This window comes from Corvus moneduloides, chromosome Z (assembly GCF_009650955.1).
Source record: "Corvus moneduloides isolate bCorMon1 chromosome Z, bCorMon1.pri, whole genome shotgun sequence".
In the NCBI taxonomy this organism is placed as follows: domain Eukaryota; kingdom Metazoa; phylum Chordata; class Aves; order Passeriformes; family Corvidae; genus Corvus; species Corvus moneduloides.
This window is the reverse complement of record NC_045511.1, coordinates 15,367,855-15,391,049: the sequence shown is the minus strand read 5'-3', so window position 1 is coordinate 15,391,049 and position 23,195 is coordinate 15,367,855. Positions and strand designations below refer to the sequence as shown.

Here is a 23,195-nt window from a genome sequence, read left to right as displayed (position 1 = left end):
CAGAGGATGCTGCTACTGCATTGCTTCTGTTTCAGCAGTGTCCATGGAGCCTGTCCACAATGCATACCCCACAGCTAAGGATTTTGAAATAAACCAAATTTAACTATGTGTCATGGCATAGACAGAGTTAACCACACTTGCAGGTAGCTACATGATACCAGCAGTCAGGCAATATGGTTTATATGATGATCACTGATAAATATCTTTTCTTGCTGGAGTGTAATCAACAGGAGGATTTGGCTAGCTCTTCTATGAAGGCTGTTTTCATTTCTTCCCTTTTAGAGATTTACTCATTTGGGTTGTCCAAGGGATAAAGCATTAATTTAATGCTGAAGAACATATGCTGTACTGTGTGTCTGAACATAGAGAAATCCAGTAACTGCCTAAAATGGAATAGCTTCCCCCACACCTACCTTTCAATGGTAACGTGAAATAATTGGTTTAGTGCTGGAAACATGCTGATGCATGTCAGTGTAGATGTCGAGGTCCTGGATTAATGCATGGATAAGAAGTGGGCTGTGATTCATACTTAGTAGCTTCTGTCCTCCCACCAGCTTAGCAATATCTAAAAGCTATTACAAATACTGCAATCACCATTTTCTCTGCTGTTGAACCAGCATGTTTATTATGCTGGTTATTATATCTGCCTCCTTGTGCTGTCACACCTTAGGTTTCCTGGAACGGTGTTAATGGGCATTGTCTGGAGAGCTACTAGGAGGAGAAATTTAAGATGTTCTCACAACAGGTGGCATTCATCCTTCCAGGACTAAACATGGACCAGGGCCTGTTAAACTTCATATGAAAACATGGTCTAGCACACCTGAAAACTGAAGGGACAGCCCCAGCTGGTGCATCAGTACGATGGATTGAGCCTGTCTGACTGGTGGCAAGTATTGGATCAGACTGCTCGGATCTTTGGGGAAGAAAATACCCAGTTCTGCAATATCAAGCTTAGGTCTTTCTGTGGTTTGCAAAAGACAGACAGGGGAGCAGCCACTTCTTGTGGCTGGAGGGGCCATCCACAATTAGAAAAGGAAACTGGAAATAGGGAACAGAGCTGCAGCTCACTTACTGAAATGGTGAATTCTTGTACTAGTGGCTGTTTGCACAACACCACATCCAAGTGATCTTTGTGGAATAGAAACAAGCCACCCCTTGAAGCTGCTGAGCTGAAGGTTTGCTGAATCAGCTGAAAATTATAATAATAATGTCATATCCTACTCCTGGGAGAACGTATAGCTGCTGTAGGGTTGTCCAGCTGATGGGTACTTCAAAGCATCAGACAAGCTACAGATGGTTGACCTGGCATGTGTTTTCCAACCCTGCTTTGCAGATGCTTACAGCAAAATTGTTGTCTTCTTGTTACAGTTCTCAATTTTCTTTATGCACTGTGTAAGTAAGAAGACTCTTAATAAAGGGAAGATGTTGTGAGCAACTACATGCAAGTTTACCTGCAGCAGCACTGGCATAAGCTAAGCATCATATTTTCACCCATTCCAAGAGGAGTTCTCTGTTTATCCAGGCTGGGCATGATTGTATGGGGGAAAAGGAAACGCTTTTTGAGCTGCTGTTGGAAACAATGCTATTGCTAAATATAAGCAAATAAGACACAGTTGAAATGTGTTGTGCTGTAATTTTGTTTCCTGTTTTACCAATCCTACTTATTTTCATTTTTTTCCCTTACAGAACAATTCAATTAAAACATCGAAATACAATTTCTTCACTTTCCTGCCTCTCAACCTGTTTGAACAGTTTCAGCGAATAGCCAATGCTTACTTTCTTTTCTTACTGATTTTGCAGGTATGAAATCACTGTGCTGTTTCCAGCAGGTTGTGTTCTCTGTTATCAAAGCCAGTCTATGTTTGATAGGTGTAATGAAGTGCAAGCTATATTTCCTGTTGTGAATTAACATCTTAGTAAAACCTTACAGTACATAGAAAGTAGGGCAGAAAAAAGCAATTTTCTCTCTTACCTTTGGATATGAGGGTGTGAACTAAATGAAGAAAAAAAAGTTACTTAGTTTTCAACAAATTGTGCAACTTTTTCATACTCTGTCCTACTATGCCTTTGTGTCTACATCTGAGTGCTCCTGGCTGTCCTCAGATTTACATTACTTGTTCATCCTGTGGTATAAAGCCAAGTTTTCTGTTACCCATAGATTTTAAGGCAAATTCCACAGGCAGTCTCAAAGGAAGCAGCAAGAGGGACACATTTGTAACCTGTGGTGTTTCCGTGGGAAGGAAGGAGTTAACACCAGGAAGGCTCAAGGTTGTGGCTGGTTTGCATAAAGCTGGATATTGCTGCTCCCTTCTCCAGAGTGGGGAAGGTGTCCAGTATGGAGTGTGTCAGACAGTGGCAGCACTGTTGAACCCTCTGGACTGTAATGGCATTGAGTTGCACTTTGCTCATCACTGTTGCTAACGATCCCCTGAAAGCTGGACGCACTGGATAATTTGATACCAAGATTTCTGCCCCTTTGCACCTTGCTGTGTACTATTGTTGAGTCATATCAGCATACACACTATCAAAAGAAGGGTATAATTTTGATTATGTTTCAAGCATGATGTTTTAAAGTTGACTATTTCACTGCACACAGATTTGCAAAATAACCCATTTGAAATGCTTTTTTTACAGTTTCAGCTCAAAAAAGCATAGGTGAAATGTGGTTAAGCCTACAGGAAACCATGTATGATCTTTTTTGCTTATTTACAGGGAATGAATTTTTGAGATTTCAGTGCATGTATACTTTTCAAGAAACCAGTGACGGTGCCTTTTCAGCTAAGCTGAGAGCGCAGTTCTTGCGTTGTTGTACTGCACTCTAGCTGTTTTCTGTCAAATTCACAGTATTTCAAAGTACTTCCCTTATATTATTCCACTGTGTGTTTTGCTGGGCCATCTAGGGTTGACTATTTATAAAAGCACACAGCTTTTTCTTTACATCAAGGTAGCATAAAGAGGGAAGGCATTACATATTCCTCCATTTCATTTTTTTCCTCACTCCATGCCTATGGGACTACTCCTGCATTAGGAGTGGATGTGATGGGCAGGCTGTGGGGACTCTGTCTCCCACTCCTTTGTCACACATCAGTGGGACATGCATATTCCAAGGTAGGTGAGAAGGCAGCAGTTGCAGCCTCTACAGCTGAGCAGGGCTATGGTGCCTGTAGGATCTGGGCTGTGACAGTGCATAAGTATCAACTTCTCAATGCACACGGACTTCACACTTCCCAGATCCAAACTGATGGACACAGTAGTTGCTGCCATCCCTAGTGCTTCTAGAAGAAGGGGAGAACTATGTGGGGGTAGGACATCTCCCTCTGCATCACTGATGGCATGACAGAATCACCTTCAGCTCTTTGGTCCTCTCACTATTAAAGATGTAGGAAACAAAACCGGCTGTATTGCTCTTGGGAGAGCAAGGTCAGCCCTAGCAACAGCTGAGCATTGTCCATTGATGCGAAATTTACTTCAGCAAAATGTGAAAAGTTACTGAAACAAAGAGCAGAGGCTTTTAACAGCTCTTCACAGCTGGTTTTGCTCAGATAGCTCTGAGTCCCCCACAGCAGGCTTGCCCATGTCAGTACTTCCAGAGAAATCCACTGGGGACTTTGCAATCCTAATTCTGCAAACAACAAGAAAGAGCAACCCACTACACTTTCTGACAGTTCCATTTTTCAACTTAAATTATAGCTTGTTTTGTAAGGAAAACATGGGTTCCCTGGCTCTCCCACCTTTGGGGGGGTCACATAGCAGGGATACAGGTCTGTCTTTAATCTGTATTCAGGTATCATAGAAAAATGTTGTCTGCGGCTTGATTAGGAAGCAGTGGTTTTCTGAACAGGCAGGAAATGTCTTAACTCAGATCTTTTCTTCCTACAGTTGATTCCTCAGATTTCCTCACTGGCCTGGTTTACAACAGTCGTGCCCTTGGTGCTGGTGCTGGCTGTATCAGGAGTCAAGGATGCCATTGATGATTTTGTAAGATCTGTGTTTCTGACCTGTACTTTGGAGTTGGTCTGTGATTCTTCAGCACAGTAACTGAAATAAACCACTTAAACACAGCCAGTGGCAGGCATTCAGAGAGCTGGTCTGTGGCCAAGGTGGGGTCTGAGATTAAGTCCCCAAAATCTATAGTTTGTTACTTAAGAAGGAGCTAGAATTTCCAAATTGCTGAGCAGCCCAGCAGCTCCATTGACTTTCTCTGAAACTACTCATCATGTCTGAAAATGTGGTGACTGATAGATATGTCTGGACTCAGGCACAGAAATTTTTTCTTAGGCTTGCATTTTGGACAACTTTGTCATCTAGCACAATGTAGGTGGAGAAAAACATTTGGTGGGAAGCAAGTGCTCAACCCACCTGTCATTTTTCAAACTTGCCCAGCTTTGGCCAAGGTCTGCTGCCATCAGAGCTAATGGTCAAAAGTCCAGTTGACTTCAGAGAGTGATATTAGAGCTGAGTTTAGCATCTGATTTTCTCTTATTATTGAAATGATTTTGGTGTTCAATGGAGAAATGCCAGAACTTCAGTGGCTGCTTTCCATATGACAGAAGAGGAATTAATTTCTCTGGTGTTTACAAACTGAGGTGGGTAGGAGAAATGCCAGCTGAGTCAGGGCTGTGCTAAAGTGACATCTAAGGCTCTACCCTCTTTCTTCTCTCCAAGAGCAAGCCCGGTGTTGCCTGTTGCCCTTTGCAATCTGGTTATGCCCTGTGCTACTACTGTAAACATGTGCTGGACACTGACTCAGCTGTGACCCTAATCTGCCTGACCTGTTCAACCAGCTGGGTGGAAACCTGAAGTGTTAATGAACTGCCTATGGCTCCTGTGTGTTTGGTTTCCTGGAAATGCCTTTTAACCTTCTGATCCAATTTTCAGAATCGACACAAAAGCGACAAACATGTCAACAACCGCCCAGTCCAGGTCCTCATCAATGGCATGTAAGTCCTTTTTGATGTAATTCTGACAGGGAAATGTGTTTTATTAGTAATATTTTTGATTTTTGTGTGTGTGTGTGATTCTCAAGGATCACTAAACAATTTAAAATTGAATTATGTTTCACACCACTAGTTCATCATGCAATTTTGGACCATGTGTCTGATTAATGAACTCTGGACACAGTACTAGAATCTGTGCAGGCATTATGGCTGTGACCTTGTGCTAACACAAACTAAAGTCTTTCTCTGTTCCTGGATATTTATGTTTAAGTGAGAATTTCAGAGTCTTGTATTATTTTACTCCTTACCCCAGAAGTAACAAGCAAAGCTATCTTCTGTGTCCATTTATGCTCATAGCATTTGTTTTGCATTAAGCAAAACTCGGCATTATCAACAAGTTACTTCAAATTAAGAAGCTGGAATAGTTCCCACATACACTTCATCATACTTTGAGTGTGTGTAGCACTTCTGGCTTAGATGTACCCAAAACATTTCAGCTGCGTGCTTTGGACATTGTACTGGCAGCACTGTTCTTTCCTGCAGAAAAATTAGCAGAGGCTTTGGCTTTCATGGCAGACAGATGTGCTGTTTATTTGCAGCTCCATGGAGTCCAGCTATGCGTAGGACACAGCTGTAGACAGCTGTGAAGTCTTTTGTGACTTTTTTCCACACTACAGATAGCAGTATGTTGTGTAAACTCCAACAGATGATCAAACAGTTAAAAATATGAGTGGAAACTGAAGAATAGGGACATAGTTTTTTGTGCTCTCTGCTAAGTAATCCAGTTTCTTAGTTTACTGTGTATTAGTTACTGTGACTAGGAAACACATTTTGACACAGAAATTGTATATTTTGCCTTTTTCTAAAGCTAGAAACCACAGATCCTGCCCAACTCTGACCAACATTGAATAAGCAAGATTGAACTGAGTTCAAGCTTGAGCCCCCAGTCCTGTTCTGAGACTGGTATTTCTCACCTCTAGAATTTGCATACACAGCTATCATGACTTGGCTGAGTTGGTGCTTGCAGTTTAGCTGGCTGCCTGCATGGACATCTGGCTTAGTGCTGTGAAGACCACTGCAGACATGGCTCAGACAGGCGAGTGTGCAGCCAAAGCACCTGCACTGACCTTCCTGACAGCTGGTTACTCTTGCCCTTAATACCACTTGGAAAACCTAACACAATCTGCGGTTTTCCTAGGTGAAGTCTCTTACACAAAGCAGAGAGGGTTTTTTGAGACAATATGGCCTTTTAAGAGGAGGAAGGAAGGGAGTAGTCAGTCCAGAGACAAGGGCAAGGATAAGGATAGTGCACATGGACTGTGCTGCTGTTGTGGGGCTTGGTCTCAACCCATCATGGGTCAGCCCAACCAGTGCTCTTACTGATTTTTACTGCTTTTTGCTACTTTTTTTTTGTACTGTGGTGGTCTTCCAGCTTAGTATGGATCATCATGGCAGGCCGTGCTCCCAAGTCCTGATGGCACCTACAGTCTGGCTTCAGCAGCAGAGCCAAGTTTCCCACTTTCCCAAGCGGCGTTTGCTGTATGTGCTTACTTACTAGAAGTTTTCCTGCAGGTTAAAGGAGCAAAAATGGATGAATGTCCAAGTGGGGGATATAATAAAGCTGGAAAACAACAACTTTGTGACAGTGAGTACCGTTTCTCTCTATCCTGATCCTGATCTCTATCCTGGTAGTTATTCTCTGCCACCCTTACCACTAATGAGAAGATCAGTCATGGTGATGATGTGGCAGTAATGACAAGCAGCACTGCTCTGCAGTGCCTGCTGACTGTGTGAATTCATGCCAAATCTGTTTGTCTGTCTGTCTGCCTATCTGTGCTCAGGCTGATCTCCTGTTGCTGTCAAGCAGTGAGCCGCACAGCCTGACGTACATTGAGACAGCTGAGCTGGATGGGTAAGTGAGCCTGCCCTGGCATGCAATCATTGCCATCACTGCAAAGCCACCATTCCTGGTGACCCTGGGTGCTGCAGGCATACCTGCAATAGCTTTGGTAGCAAGAGTTTCATAAAATGTAGGATAAACTTTGGGTAGGCATCTTGAAAATAACATCTTCTGGTGGATACTTTTCCCTCTCAAGTGCAAGTGTCATGTGAGGAGGGGACTTTATTTTTCAGTGACAGTTTTTCTAATACTGAGAGTTAGTTAGAGACATGTTCCTGCAATATCACAAAAGCAATATCCCCAGCAGAGGCTATTTCTTTCATCTCCATTAGTATTTTCTTTGAGACAGATTATCTGGCTGAGATAATCATAATTAATAACTCTGGTAATCTCGTTTGAACTGCCATAGAATAATGTCAATGCAAGCACATAGCAAAGGCTTCCAAATGCTGCCCACTCCAGGACAGAAATGGCCACAAGTCAGAGGGCTGCAACTTGTGTTAGTTGGAATAAACTGGAGCTGTCCTCATCTTTATGACCCATTTTGCATTACCTTTTCTGCATTGCTCAAAGCTAGCAACAGTCTGAGGGACTGACCAAGACCAGAGATTTCAAGAAATTGTGTCTCTTCCAAGACCCTACAGATTGCCCTCTGGACTTTCCCCATCTGATTTCTGCTGAAAATGGGTTTGTAGTTTTCACACACACAAGTGCCACTTCTAAGAGGCCCTGAACAAATGCAGTATTCTATTCACATTGCATTTCCAACTCCTCAGCTAGCTAGTCCCAGGACTGAAGTAATCTTCCAGATCAGAATACCATGGGAGAAAAGATTCAGAGCTCTCCTATATGATCAGATACCTTGGGTTTAAACGTGTCATGGGTGACAAGATAGACAGTGGGGTGCTCTGTGGTAAAATTAAGAAGACAGAGCCACTTCGCCTTTGGTACTATACCTGGAATTCCTCTGAACTGTGTGCCATTGCAACTGAAAGAGACAATCTACACCCTTTGGCCAGGTGGAACAGGTACATGGTATCACAGTCCATCAGATGTCTAAGGAAGAATACTGTCCTCAAGAGCAGAAGTGACTTTCAGGGGGAGCTTTCAGTTCACATATGACTTTCAGTTCATGTGTTTGTCTTACGTTTTTTGTCACAGTGAAACAAACCTGAAGGTGAAGCAGGCACTGACAGTCACTGCAGAGCTTGGAGAAGATCTGCAAAAGCTGACAGAGTTCAATGGTGAGTACAAATGGAAAATTCACTTTCCAGAGGATTTTCTGAAATTACAGAGAGTAGTTAGGACTGTTCCTTCCAAGCTGCCCACTGCCCCCTGCTAGGGCTTCTCTGGAAGCAGTGCCAGCAAAACAGAACAGGCACTCTGTAGTCTGTACAACAGGTATCAACACCACATGTAAAGGAAAAGGTCCCTCTTTGCTTGCTGGTCTTGGTGCCATGTATGACTACAACCTGACACTGCATCGGTGGCACTTCTTGTGGATGGACACTTTTCTTCTGTGTCTGTCTGTGCATGTCAAGACTACCCACCTTGAAACCCAGCACAAGAGTCCACATAACTGCACAATGGAAACTGTTTTTCCAAAACCTTATGCTTAGTTCTGGCCTCAAAACATTTTCACACTGATGTAGCAATGCTGATGCACCGATTACATTTATCTTCTGATCAGTGGCACTTCCCAGACACCATACGGACCTGAGGACTAATTGTGCCCACAGGACAGGTGATTACTTCCCAGCATGAAGCCTCACCTTGAAACCATTCCTTTCCTCTCTCAATGCCACAATAAAGACTGAATTTTTAAAAGTATCTAAAGGCAAGCAGTGCAGATGTGGTTAACTTTCTCACTACTACTTGCTGTATCAAAATCAAGATAGGATAGGATAGAATATAGAATAGAATAGAATAAGAATTAGAATAGAATAGAATAGAATAGAATAGAATGTTTTAATTGGAAGGAACCTACAATTATCTCTAGTCCAACTGCCTGACCACTTCAGGGCTGACCAAAAATTAAAGTATGTTTTTAAGGGCACTGTCCAAATGCCTCTTAAACCTGAAAGGCTGGGGACATCAATCACCTCTAGAGGAAGCCTGTTCCAGTAAGCAGTCACACTCTCAGTGAAGAAATGTTTCTTGATGTCCAATCTGAACCTCTCCTGGTGCAACTTCAACCATTCCCATGTGTCCTGTCACTGGATACCAAAGAATACTTAGCAGCACATACTGCTAAGGAGCTAGGCCTGTCAAAACCAGAATACTCCATGCTCACACATCATCTGTCTGTGGAGAGAAGATGAGGGAACAGACCAAGTGGTGTTAGTCACGTTCAGCAGTGCTCTGCTGGCTTAGATACGAGGTCAGGATTACAGGAGGAGTCAGTGTGGAGAGGGGCGGAATGAGTGCTGGTGTCCTTGGAACGCCTCAAGGATTGCAGGCTCTCAGGAAATATTTTTAGATAAAGAGGGGAAAAAAATTTTAGAGAAAAATGTGTTTGAAATAAGTAGATGATTCCAGGACAAGTGGTGGGGATGTGGCAAAGAGCATAGCTGAGACTGTCTCTGGTAGAGTTTCTTTTGCCTTCTTTGTTGAGGTTTTGTGCAGTAACGTTTGTGGTTTTTGCCAAGTTTCAGCTCAGGACATCAGGATTTCTCTGAAGTGATGGCTGAGGTTCTGAGTGTTTTAGGTCTTGAGAAATATGTGTTTACAGGTGCAGTTAAGATGCTTTACGTTAGTAATTGGAGTGGCATGCCTTAATTATTTTCCTGAGCAGGCTGAAGTGTCTATCGATTTAAACAAAATCTTAGATAATTTTTCAAGCATGTTTAGTGTGATGCTTATCTAAGGGCACTGTGTTCTTGTAAGTGCTTAATTTAAAAAATGTTTAAAAATATTTTGGAAAATTGAGGATTTTGTTATTGGATATTTATTTATTCTGTAAATATCTATTTTACTTATGTTGTAAATAAAAGTGACCTCTTCACAATACTTAAAATGAATAAAATGTTTCCCAGTATGATTTATATTTGACAGTGTACTGGGAAGAGTGCCTGGAATCAGACCCAGCTTTGCATTTCCCTTAGCAAACCTCCATAGAAATACTTAAATATTTATGTAACTCTTTATCTAATTACTTTTTAAGACAGGAAGAGAGGACAGGGTTTTGCAGCTAATACAGGCACTCAGTGGAATGCTTAATGTGAGCTATGATGTTTGTTTGATGGTTCAGATAAGGGAGATGCTTGCAAAACTCTGAATTTCTTTGTTTGATTTGGGGAACTGGGAGACCAGAAAGGCAGCAATACTTTTCAGTTACCCTCTACTTACCACATGTCGACTTGGCAGTATTTAACTCTTTCAGCTGAAATGTATTCCAGGTATCTTATTGCTGTTAGTGGGAGAGGGGGACAGGAAGCATGGTGCCTGGCTGTGGTGCCTTCAGCTGCAGAGTTACTGGGCTCAGTGCAGCTGTCCTGGGGGAATTTTTAGAGCTTCTCACTCTTTTGTGGTCAGTCTCATCTGGATGAATCCCTTCTGATCTCAAAATCAGCATGTCAGTAGCCCAGACCCACCTGCTTATGGGAAAGTAGATGTGGACACCGGAGGTGCTCACAGGAGCATTGTCCCATGGCAGGCACAGGGTTCCTGGTGGGAGACCATGCTCTGGGTTTGCTTTGCCAAGCGTTGTGCTGTTTGAGGTTCCATTGCAAAGCCTCTGTTTCCTTTGTGCTTTTCAAGGCATTGCAAGGGTGGTAATGAGACGGGCCTGGTTACTGGAGACTTTGAGAAATGCTGGAGCACAGGTCTGGTTATTGTTGGACTAACCAGAGGATAAAATAGAAGATCAACACAGTTGGTACCATGAGTTCTGATGTCACATGTGTCACTGAATTTCCTAACTGTTTGATCTTTTGTGTCTGATGATTTGTCTGCCCTAGATTAGCTGCTTTTTTGATGGTTTTAATAATCTTTAATTTTAAAATGTGTAGTGGTAAAGATGTTCATGACACTTAAAGCTGCACTTTTCTTCTGGACTTCCCTGGATTTTGTTTCCAGTCTCTTGAGCCTGGTGTGTAAATCTGAGAGCAGCTAGAAGAACTGCACTCTCTGCAAATGCTAGTCTTTTTGTACGTATTTACAGCCTGTGATCAAAATAACTTCAGTGTTCCTGCTGATTAAGTGAACAGACTGAACTCTTAGATTGCCTTTCAGTAAGGCATATTTGTATTTTCCAGTTCTTTTCAATACATCCACAGGGCTCTGCTTTGAATCTTTAAATGACAGGTGCAGCTGTTGATTTAAATAGTCGTTTTTGTACTGAGGTATCTGAACACATTTTATTACAATAAATAAATATAAAGCATGGAAATAGACACTCCAATCACTTACAGTGTCAGCTGTGTGGCCAAAGAAGGTAGCGGTATCTTTTTATATGCTCCTGAGTTATAAAACAGATGAAATTAAAAAACAGTGAACAAAGACACCTCAATTAATTACTCTTCTGCAGCCTTTAGGCTATGATTTTATTCACTTGGGCTCCTGCAGTTTGAGGTAAAATGAAATAAGAAAAAAGATGATGTCAGCACTTTTAGCTAAAATTATCCAGTGACATCCTACCACTATGAACTTACTGTGAATGGATTCTAAGTACATTGCTGGTTCAACATTTCTTCTCACCCACATAAAAGTTGTGGAAACTTTGTTTTGTACTCTACCAATAAAAAATTGCCGTGTTCAAAGAATTGGATAGATCCACGTCCATTGTGGTCCTTTGAATTACAAGATTCATATGGGGAAGGAGCAACATCCCAGAACATGAGTAAATATAAGGTATAGGATGGGAATGACAGGGTTAGGAGTCGATTGCAACAACAGTGTGAAATATGTCTCTCTGAGGAACAGCCGGGAATGCAGTATTGATGACACCTTTCTGGACCAAGATTTTCATTTTTGCTTTTACCTTCTTTTTACAGGAGAAATCAGATGTGAGGCACCAAATAACAAACTGGATAAATTCACAGGAACTCTTACTCTTCGAGGAGAGAAGTATGCCCTGGACAATGAGAAGATGTTGCTGAGGGGCTGTACTATCAGGAACACAGAGTGGTGCTTTGGACTTGTTATTTATGCTGGTAGGTAAAAAGACTGACATGTGGATTGCAGAGCCCAGCAGCCCTAGCATGGGAATACATCACACCCAGCATGCACAAAGGAATCAAGTATTTTCCTCTTTGTAAAGTATGTTTCTACCAGGTACAAGAAGAAAAAACTTTCTTGTTTCAGAAATGCACACAGCAAAGTACAGGAGGGGAGTTTTGATGACTAAGAAAGAATGTAACAGTTAAATTTGGTTAAGAATTCTCTCAAGTGTATTGGATTAAACACTCTGTATCATTTCTATGTGATTTTAATCCATATTGGAATATCAGAGTCATCAATAATATTATTGATTAGATCTACGCTTTTCATGAGCACAGTCCTGTTGTTTCTGTACTCCTCTAGACGTGAGATAATACATAGTATATCACCAATAACATAGCAATATCTGGTATTCAGTGAAGAGTGATTAAAGCTGAAAGGGAGGGCTGAATGTTGAAAGAAAAGAGTTGAGTCAACGTCCAGAATTAATGGTTTTATGTGGCTCTCTCCATGTAGTCTCAGACAAGTGGCTTAACCTGTTTCTGCCCAAGTTTCTCACCAGCACTCAAGACTGTGCATACCTGACTTAAAGAGAGCTGCAATGGTTATTTATGCTGAAAAGCACCGTGGGGCATCAGAGAGAATCAGCTTTAGAACAGCTAAGCTTTATTACTAAAATTAACAAGTGTGCTTCATCTCCAGGGCCAGACACGAAACTCATGCAGAACAGTGGAAAAACAACTTTTAAGCGAACAAGCATTGATCGGCTCATGAATGTCCTTGTGTTGGTGGTAAGTCTGATTAATGTGCCGTTCTTCAGATGTGTTCATCATTTCCAGATGCTCCACCTCATTGTCCACACAAATGGGGGAATATCAGAAGTGACTGACGATAAGAAGAAAAAGTACATAATAATTTATTAGCAGCCTGAGTTCTGCAGCACCTCTGCCAGCCTGTCTTGCAAAGCAAGGCCATTACATTGACAGAATTAAGGCCTTTTCTTCTGAGCTTGTCATTTTCTCTGCTCCTCCTTGCTCTGCATTTTTGTGTGAGAAATATTTTGAAGCCTGCAAAGCCCTTTTTTCTTCTAGTAATTTTGTCATTTTCTATTTAAATAAACATTAGCAGTTCTCTCTCTTCCTCGTGATTTGTTGGCATCTCTGGTGATATCTGCATAGGACTTGGTAATTGAGTTTGCTAATTTACATGATGCCAGCTCCTGACTTAACACGTTAGGATAAATTATTAGACATGGTCTCATTAATGCTAGGAAACTGGTGTTTTTAGCAGCTGGGAAATTTGAGAACACTAATCTTACATAGCAAGCACTCTTCTCAGATTGAAAAACAGATTTAATTTGAGGGTTAAGCTCATCAGTGGATTTAAGAAATGGCAAATACTTCCAGACCGAAATAGTGATTCTTTTACAGACTCTCTCAAGGTTTTACTGCTTGACTTCAAAGCCACTCAGGGAAGGAAGACATACACTCTGACACTACTTTAATCAGTGTTGCTTGAAGAAAAGGTCTTTAGTTTCAGATTTCATTTTCCTTTGAGTGCAAATTTGTCATGCTTTCCCATGCATGCTGCACAACCTTCAGTTTCTGGTGGGAACTGGGACTGGGAAGGTCTGGTGGTCAGTGGTCACTGTTACTGCTTCTTCCCTACTACTCTTGCTCTCCAGATCACCCTACTATCCAGCTGGGGACAGGATCCATTCCCAGGCACTGGTGCAAGCCCTGGAGGAGGCATCCAATAGCAGTCTGTGCATCACAGCAAGGCTGTCCTGAGCTCTCCCTGCCCTCTCTGACTTCATGCCTCCTCAGCACTGGGGCTTAAGAGCACACACATCTCCAGGGTGGCACCACCCTCCAACCTCCACACTTCATCTCAGCCCCTGTATTTCTTATTTTTAACTGGGATCCCAAAAGTCCTTTAGGTGAGCCCAGGGATGTCCAGCAGTGCCATAGCACAGAGAGCCACTCCAGGGTTGTCTTCAACCCATCTTGAGGCCTTGCTCTGTGTACAGTAAGGACATGCCCTTAATTTTAGTAACCTTGCACCAATCTCTGCCAAGGGAAAATCTTGGCTATCATCAGCTTGTTTCCCTCAGTGTTTTCTTCCCTTCCTCCCCTGAAGTGGACAGCAAAACCAAACAAGGTTTGGGCCTCTTACATTCAAAATTTTGCGAGCATTTGAGGAACTTCACATTTTCATAGGTGTTCTGCTATGCTCTGACTGTGGAGGAGAATGGGCTCGGGGTGATCCACAGGGCACAGAAACAGAGCAGAGGAAAACCGAACAGGGAATCTGGAATTTAATGTTAAATTAAGATTTGCTAAATCTCCTTTCACAAGACAAGGGTCCCACGCAGAACTTTCAGTCTGTTTGGCCTCTCTTTATAAAAACAAATGAGATGAATTTACCTCCTGGCTCTGTTTCAAAAAAACTGAGCAACTTGCAGCTGATTGCATCAGCCTCTGCCTAGGTTCTTGGGTGCTGGAGGAGCCAAGGGTGTGTTTGTCTCCTTTACACACTTTTAAGGAACCTAAAATTTTGATGTCTAAGTAAAGCTCTATCGTACCCTAAACACCAGACTCTTTGGACACCTAAGAGGATGTGGCATTGGGTTTTTCCAGCTCACTGGGTGGTCAAAGTTTACAGAGCGTGGTCATAAAAACAAGCAGTATATTGTGCTCTCTTGAGTTAAGACAAAGTAGCCACAACTTACTATAAATAAGTCATTTACATGTAGTGAAACTTATTCCACATTAACACTGGCAAAGTTATTTTGTGTTTATTTGCCCATAAAACTTCCAGGCACAAAGCAGTATTTAAGTAGGTTCGCCAAAGGAGTGCCTGTTAAATGTTGCCCTGGTCTGCCCCAGCAAGGGTTAATCAGAAGTGAACATTTCCAGATGGCAGTCATAGCTGTTTTGTCACATTTGGAGGTGTTTCTCATCGATCTGAGACAGAAGTTAATGGTCTTCCGCTGGGGATGCACTTGCCAGCTCCAAAAATGCTTTTTTCTCCAAAACCTGCTTCTTAGCATGCTAGGAGGAGCAAATTTTCAGAAAAAGAGAGCTCTCACATTCACCTCTTAAACAACTGACTGCTTCAAATCCCAGAGCAGAACACAAAGCACCAATTAAGAAACCGAGACTGTTTTAATTCACAGTCCAACAGTCAATGTTCGTCTTGAAGTCAAAAGTCACTTACTCTTTACAAAATTCTTACCGAGAGGATCTCCAGCAGGCAGTGTATGGGCAGGACCCAGGGAGGGAGGATGTTCATGCTGGGAAGCCCCATGAGCATGCACAAACCTATGATTTTTCATGTCCTTCTCTTCAGGGCTGTGGTTACAATTGCGACACCCTGCACACAGCTGTTTCTATGCACGGAAATTAATCTCCAGGGCTGCTTTTAATGGCTTGGTCCTTTGCATTTGTCTCAGAGCAAACAGCATGTTAGTGAGCTTTGTGCAAGCGTGAGTGTTGCACGAGTGGGGTCGTGAAAGCACTGACATGCCCAATGCACAGAAAACAAAATGGACATAAATTGAGTGCAACTGTGGGCAGGAGCTGCTGTGGTATAGAATCACAGAGTGGTTTGAGTTGGAAAGGACCGTAAAGATCATCTTGTTCCAACACCCCAGCCATGGGCAGGGACACCTTGGGAAAGTTCAGCTCCTGTCTTGCCCCATGCATGTCAATTGCTGAATCACACATTGAAATTCCTACATGGATTGTGATATTCTGCAAAGGATAATTTTTAACCTGTGGGGCAGTGAGGTGGGTCATGCCTCTAATATATCCTTAAGTCCTTACAATTACAATGGCACATATTCAAGTATGTTTTAATTTCTGGTTCACAGAGGTTTAAAAACACTGCACCACATTCCTTACCAGCAAGCAATATTGTCTCCATTTCACAAGTTGAGTAATTTATTTGGCTTCGCACAATTAAATAGAAAAGCTACTACTCGTGTGTGAAATAAATGTGTCCCCTGACACTCAGTCTGCCACCTTTTCTTACAGTTCCCTTTTGTAGCTTTTTTATATTAAAATTTGAGTTGATCAGGCATGAACTTTTCACCAAGTGATTCATATTGCTTCACAGAAGTATCTTTCTTCCTGCCACGCTTACCTCAGCAGTACAAATATTAGCTTTACCGTTAACATTTCTATGTTTGTCCCTCAATTACTGCTTTTTAAAAAGGTTGATTACTGTTTTAATGTGATTGTTGCTGTGTGGCCTTTACATAATGGTCCAAGTTACTGATAATTTTTCCCTAATGATTATACTTGCAAAAGATGATTTTTAATTGCTCTTTTGTGCAGCCTGTTGACTCCATATCTTCACTTTTTTTCTTATTATATTGGCTGGTTTATGTCAAATGTTTGGAAAAGCCTGTGCCAAAAGAATTATTTTATTATCATTTGTCCAGGAAGGATGTCAAGTTAACTGCAGTTTATCTCCCCCACCATCACCATTTCTACCTTACAAATATTGTAATTGTATTAGCAGGATTCCAAAATGGTGGGGCTTCCCAGTTTTTAAAACATTGTTGAAAACTAGCCTTATTAAAGGGAAAGTTAAAAACTAACCTCTAAGCTTCCATCTTTGAATTAGATGGACCTGCTGCATTGAAGATGCTTATCAGCAGAGAGAGCCACACAGTGCTCTGTGTCAGTAGACATAATCTGCCTTTTTCATTTACTATAGGGCAGATAATTCCTTCTTCTTCCTTCCTCCTTCCTCTTGGAGGACTGTCTGTTAACATGTTTGCTTTTCACACACCTGCTTATGATTTTATTTTTTTCTTTTCTTGATATTTTTTGACTGTTGGATATTCACAGTTCTATAATTCCTTGCAGTCTGTATTAATTTCTGCTAAATTTCCTTCTTCCTGTTCTTTTTCTGTTCTTTTCCAAATAATTGTATTGCTACATTCCTGTCTTCTTTTAATCAAAAAGTGCTTTATGACCTATGTAATGTTTTTGTGTCTGTTAAATAGTGTTCCCGAGCAAGCCCCAGTTTTCAGTAAGGTATCCCAGTTTGAAATTCACTTCCCAGCTGCTGGTGCCCTGGTTGCTTTAGGCTTCAGGAAACAGGCTTCTCTAAAGCCCAAGGATACACATCACTGGTTGGTGTTGCTTTTTGTTTGCTCAAAGGAAGTGTAATCAAATCGTGAGGGCAGATACCAAGGCAACCATTCTTTTTGAGAAAGCAATTAACTCTCCTCTAACCATCAGAATAATATCCAGTGCTGAACTCCAAACTGTACGGTGCTGGATTATCCTTAGTAGTCTTTCAGAAATTGTGAGGAATACTGTGATACATCTGACAAATGGCCAGGTAAAGTCCTCCAGACAGTTTCTATTCCCAGGTGTGCAGCCAGATGTTTGAGGATCCTCAGCTCAACTCTCCTCTAATGAGATTTGGTGTTCTGCAGCAGACTGTTGTAACCACCCTAGTTGAGATGTCTGCTTGGGATTTAAATCCCCAGCTGTTTGAGGACTTTTAATTCCAAGTTGCCAGACTCTGCACTGTGTAACTTTGTTCTTGAGGTAAAAGTATCATAATTTTGCTGGTTTTTCCTCTTCATCCCTAGGAACATTCTCCTATGATTCAGGCTATCCAACTCTACCCCATTAGGGTCTTCTAACTAACCTGTACATAAAAAATTCCGTGTCTCTAAAATGCAATACATTTTGTTTGGGTTTTGAATTTTTTTTTTTTTTTTTCCAGATCTTTGCATTTTTAGCATTGATGTGTCTCATCCTAGCCATTGGCAATGGTATCTGGGAGCATGATAAGGGCTACTACTTCCAGGTCTATCTGCCCTGGGCAGAGGGTGTCAACTCTGCCCCCTACTCCGGCTTCCTCATGTTCTGGTCATATGTGATCATTCTAAACACCGTGGTACCAATTTCACTCTACGTCAGGTACGTGCCGGAAGCTCCTTTCACTTCTGATCTTAGGAGCCTTTGCCTTAACTGGGAGCAGCATTTTCGTTAAAACCTAACACAGCCCCATCACGGATGATCCTACACAACCACATTCATGCTTTTCCTGTTTCTGCTGCCTTCAGAAGGCTTTATCAGGGTTGGAGTGGGGACAACAGTGAGCCCTGAATGAGGAGAGGATGATTTTGCAGTTAAAGGGGAGGTGTAGGTGTGTAGGATGCTATAGGAGTAGGGCTGGAAGCCTGCCACCATTAGCACCTTGCTAACAGTGAATGAATGGCCTGTTCTTTGAGGTAGCTTTAGGACTGTGTGAGGATTGCCAGGTAAGTAGGTACAATCAGGTTGAAGTACTTGGTGCTATATTATCAGTGTGATTGTTGCCTCTTCCCAGACAGTGCAGAGATGTGTTGGTTATTGGTGATAGCCAAGCAGGAGCGACAGGTAGGCAATGTGTCTGTGATGCTCTCAAACCTTGGGGCTGGGGTAGAGATTGCATAGCCCTGTTTAATTTATCATTGTACCTGCCATCCGTCACCTTTGCTGCTGAGACTCTCTTTTGTGCTGGTAACCATGAGGAATGAATTGCATTCCTGTCCAAAGTGAAAATCCATGTCATCTTCAAGCTGATGCCACTCTTTGGTTGTACTGAGTGACTCAATGGCTCTCTTGCTGTGGAGTTCTCTGTTGTTTGAGACATGGCTGTGCTCAGCCCCTGGCACTGGGCTCAGCCCAGCCCACAGCTCTGCTGGAAACCATCTCCTGAAACAGCACCAAGTGAAACCCACTGCTCTTGCCTCACTTCTCAGTCCAAAAACTTCTGAAACTTTCCAAGTACTTTTATAAAGTACTGCTTTATAAAACAAAGGAAATGAGTTTGCTGTAAACTTAGCAGATCATTTCAGTGAGCCTTGATTCAGCATCCCTTACCACAGGCCGCCTGTGGACAGATGAGTTCAACCTGTCGTTGAACTCAACCTTCAAAGGGTTGACCCTACAAAGTTGTCTCCTGATTGCAATCGATAATGGTGGTGCTGAAGATAAAGACCTTGTGCCTTAAGCTAATGAATCACCTTCTCTTTCTGTTTCATCAGTGTGGAGATTATACGCCTGGGTAACAGTTTCTACATCGACTGGGACCGTAAAATGTATTACCCGCTGAATGACACACCAGCTCAGGCCCGAACCACTACACTCAACGAAGAGCTGGGACAGATCAAGTACATCTTCTCAGACAAGACAGGAACTCTCACCCAGAACATCATGTGTTTCAACAAGTGCTCCATCAATGGCAAATCCTACGGTATGTTACCTGTTTGTCGTGCTCTCTGGGTTCTGTTTCACTGTGTGCCTCTTCATCCACAGAGACTAAATCTGATATCCAGAAGAGAATGCCATGTAAGGAGCTGCAGTGATCAAGTGCAAGGCTGCCCATCAGGGATGTCTGGACAGCCTGATTGCACCACTTGCCACATATTAATAGTTTCCCCTTCTTTCTCACTCTTTTATCTCCCATTTTCTGCCCCACTGTTATCCCAGCTAAAGAACCAACACTATTAGTTTCTCCTCATTTGTCCCAGATTTACAATATCTGTACTCAAATTTGCAGGGTTTTTTTTCTGATATCTCTAGTTAGGTAATCTCAGCTTTTTATTGTATTATTGACATTGTTAGCCAGGTATTGCTAACCTTGCAAAACATAACATGTAACTCACATAACTAACTCCCTATTAATCCCTTATAAAATCAGCCATCCCTCCTGGGGCTATCTGCAAATTTTGTCAGATTCTCACACTGTTGTCTCTCACTTTCAGCAATTTCTCATGACATGAGTAGTGATTTTCCACATCCTTTTCAGGTAGTTGGACTAGTCAAAGACCTGGTCTTTGTCCTTACACCTGACATTCTCCACCCATCAGAAGAGAGAAAAGTTGGTAGGGAGTTGGAAAAAATGGGGAACAAGAGTAATTAGTTCTGTTAGGTCCTAGAAGTCATTGGTTTAAAAGGCTTGTTCATGCTATGGCCCCAGGCAGTTTTCTTCATACTGCTCAAGAGGTGCTAACACTTCTCAAACTGCCTAATTGATTAACATCATTAGATGCCCCAGAGAAATTAGTCACTGCTTATTCGTATATGGATGCTTGCTTTGCCTGTGTCAGACCCGTTGATGCACTAATGTGCCATAAAGCTTGCATCCTTTCTTAGTACTATCAGCTGACTGGAAGAAGATACTTCTTCCTATCAATCTGTGTATATTTGGAGACCACCGTATCTCAAACAGTGATACTATGCTATCTGACATTAGTACTGCTAAACAGTTTGAAATCTCTCCCGTCATGTGTCCTTAACTGACTTTTCTGAAGCAGATGTCACCACTAACAGATAACAGGGTAAGGGTTCAAGAAGTGAATGGGAAATACAGGCAAAGAAGTCAAACAATCTATTGCCTGTAGTTTTCTAAATGTTTAGCTTCTTCTAGCACAGTACTTCTCTGCTGTTCAGGGGCATTCAGAAAAGCCATGCCAGAAAGGATGATCTAGTTCTGCTCTCCTCTGGGCTTAAGGGAAGGAGGTGTACAAAAGCCTCTTGGCTATGGTTCCCAGGGAATCAACTGGTGCTTAGGTTCTCAGGAGAGGTGTTTACTGTGTTTTCTTTTATACCCTTGGGGCCTTTGTGAAGGCACACCAGCACTACACTTGAGGTTGGTCACAGTTGAGGTTGCTGGGGCAAATATGAGTCAATCATTCCTGTAATTCATTGCATTTCAATCTTATTTCTATGAAGTGTTGGGACTGGCTGGCCTTGGCACAGTCCAGACCTTCCTAGTGAAACTTGTCTCTGGGCAGAAGTTCTAATTATGTATCCTGGAGATGACTTATCTTCAATTCCTGTAACCAGATCATGTGTCCAGGGAATATCAGTAGAGCAGCCTTGCTACCTAGATGGGGGGAAAATGGGCTTTGAAGACCACTTTTCTGTGAGTGTCCAGGGAGTGCTGCAAATAGTAGGATCCAGGAGCTGGATTTTGAAGGAGAAGGCACAAGAGAAGTCATCCCCTGGAAGCACTTTCATTTCCTACTTAGCACTAGATCCTCTCTGGGTTCAGCTCAAGACAAGTCTTCTTTACTCAAATGCCAGTCATTTTTATGGTAACTGCTGTGTGTTTCAAGCATCTGTCAGTCTCCGGATTTTGTCATGGACCAACATAGAAACTGATTGTTAGTATCATCAGTCGTCAGTGCCCGTGTCAATTTACTGAAACTTTTAAAATAGATTCTAGCTCAGAAACACTTTAACCAATTTTGTGGCTCAGAGACTGCACTTATCCACAGTGTGTGGCTATAATTTCATCTTTCTTGCTTGCAGGTGATGTGTATGATATGTCTGGGCAGAGGATAGAAATAAATGAGGTAAGTGCTCAGGTGCTGTCAGGATCTTTGCTTTTTGTGGACCTGGATAAGTACCAGTGGACACAGCCCACAGAGGCATAGCTTGTGGTTTTGACCCTGCAAGAGCTGATGCTCTTGATGCTCTTAACAGTGATGTGTGTTCCTCTGGATGTGAGAGAATTCCCAGAGTTAAGTTGCTTTCCAGTAAGCCTGGCTTAAACCTGCAGGTCGGGAACAGCCCACTATCCCTTCTGCTTCACCAGACATCCTGGTGCATGCACAGCTTCTCTTGAAGACCTGACCATTGGTGTTTGTTGGAGACTTGGACATAGGTGAATTTTATTAACCTTGGTATTTAATTAAAGCTTTAGTGAGGAATTAGTGAGTGCAGTTTATACCAATAGCAAGGTCACTGTCAAATTCCTCTAATGTCTGGGCTTCAGAAAGTGTGAAAATACGTCATTTCTACATTTCTCTTTAGCCTCTGCTTGCTGGCACAAACACACATGTCTTTATTTCTAAAATGTCTGAAAGCTGCATGCAGTAATCCAAATAACAAACAGCAAGATGATGGTGAAAATCGCTCTCCCCGTTCCAATGATTCATTTCCAGAATGAATTCAGAGCTCAAATTGCCCACTGAAACAGGCTGTTTGTCCTGAGTGCTGTGCCTCCAGCCTGCCCTCTCTCCGTCAGCCTTGCTTGGTGACACACACTGGACCCCTGCCAACTGTCCACCCCACTCTGCTGCTCGTGACACTCTGTGGAGCAGAATCCTGCAGAGTCCTCCAACAATCCATGATGCTGCTGTGCCTGGACCTTGCTGTACAGACGAGTGTGGGAGGGGTCAGTCTGTGCTCTTGGACTGAGTGCTAAATGTCAGTGTGCAGCGGTCAAAAGGATGATTCCCATCCTGGAAACTCTGAGCTCACCGGAGATGGGGCAGGAGACAGAATTGTCTGAGGCAGGCTTGGCAGTCCGTTACTCCATGACGCATGGTGCAATGAGCTTCTGGACATTTCTCCAGTGTGTTCTACTCTGCTTGACAAAATGGGCAGTGCCCATGGAGTTTAACCTTTACGTCACCTGTCTGTCCTATTTTTTCCGCATCAGGATTTTTTCTGGCATTGAGAGAACGTGGTGGATAAGACACCCTTTTGAATTGTTTCAGACTGGGCTCCTGCATTCTAGTATCACAGGCAGCCTTTGACATCATGAACACAATGCCTCCAAGCACGCATGTGTTGAAGGCAGGCACTTCTTTGCTGTAGGTATCCATTGGCAGGGATCCTGTTGGAGCATTAGCTGCCGCTCAGAGAGGCAGTTTAGTTAATTGGTTTGTAGCTTGAATGGTGCTCTGAAAGACACATCTAGTGCCTGTCCTGTCCCATGATTAAATGCCTTTCATGACCTCCCATTTCCTTAAACCCACCAATCTCTGTCATGAGCAGCCAGCCCTGCAGGATGGGGTCCTTTGTAAATGTGAGGAGCAGAGAGGGCCTGTGTTGGGCAGGCATTGGTGTACAGCTGTGTGAGAGCTCAACAAATAATACCAAGCCATGCTTTTTTCAGAACACAGAAAAGGTTGATTTCTCATACAACCCATTAGCCGACCCAAAGTTTGCCTTCTATGACCACAGCCTGGTTGAAGCCGTGAAGCTGAATGATGTCCCAACACACAGGTTCTTCCGGCTGCTCTCACTTTGCCACACAGTGATGCCAGAGGAGAAGAAGGAAGGTGAGTACTGTTGAAGGCACTGGAATGAGTGGTTATGTTCACTCGCACCACAGCATGTCTTCTCTCCACAGAAGCTGTTACTGGTCCTTTTGGCTCCCTGGTGATT

At 42.6% G+C, this 23,195-nt stretch overlaps 1 protein-coding gene across 6 annotated transcripts in view; it reads left to right on the top strand.

The window, feature by feature from the left end:
- LOC116438255 (phospholipid-transporting ATPase ID-like) overlaps positions 1-23,195 on the top strand; it is an 82,163-nt gene that overhangs the window by 39,308 nt on the left and 19,660 nt on the right. For all 6 annotated transcript variants that reach the window (XM_032097077.1, XM_032097081.1, XM_032097078.1 and 3 more), the window contains 12 exons: positions 1,687-1,800; positions 3,880-3,978; positions 4,879-4,940; positions 6,510-6,582; positions 6,779-6,849; positions 7,999-8,081; positions 11,832-11,990; positions 12,700-12,788; positions 17,749-17,945; positions 19,058-19,266; positions 21,330-21,373; positions 22,924-23,089. In XM_032097077.1, coding sequence (XP_031952968.1) covers positions 1,687-1,800; positions 3,880-3,978; positions 4,879-4,940; positions 6,510-6,582; positions 6,779-6,849; positions 7,999-8,081; positions 11,832-11,990; positions 12,700-12,788; positions 17,749-17,945; positions 19,058-19,266; positions 21,330-21,373; positions 22,924-23,089 — 1,366 coding nt within the window. The remainder of the gene's footprint in view (positions 1-1,686; positions 1,801-3,879; positions 3,979-4,878; positions 4,941-6,509; positions 6,583-6,778; positions 6,850-7,998; positions 8,082-11,831; positions 11,991-12,699; positions 12,789-17,748; positions 17,946-19,057; positions 19,267-21,329; positions 21,374-22,923; positions 23,090-23,195) is intronic.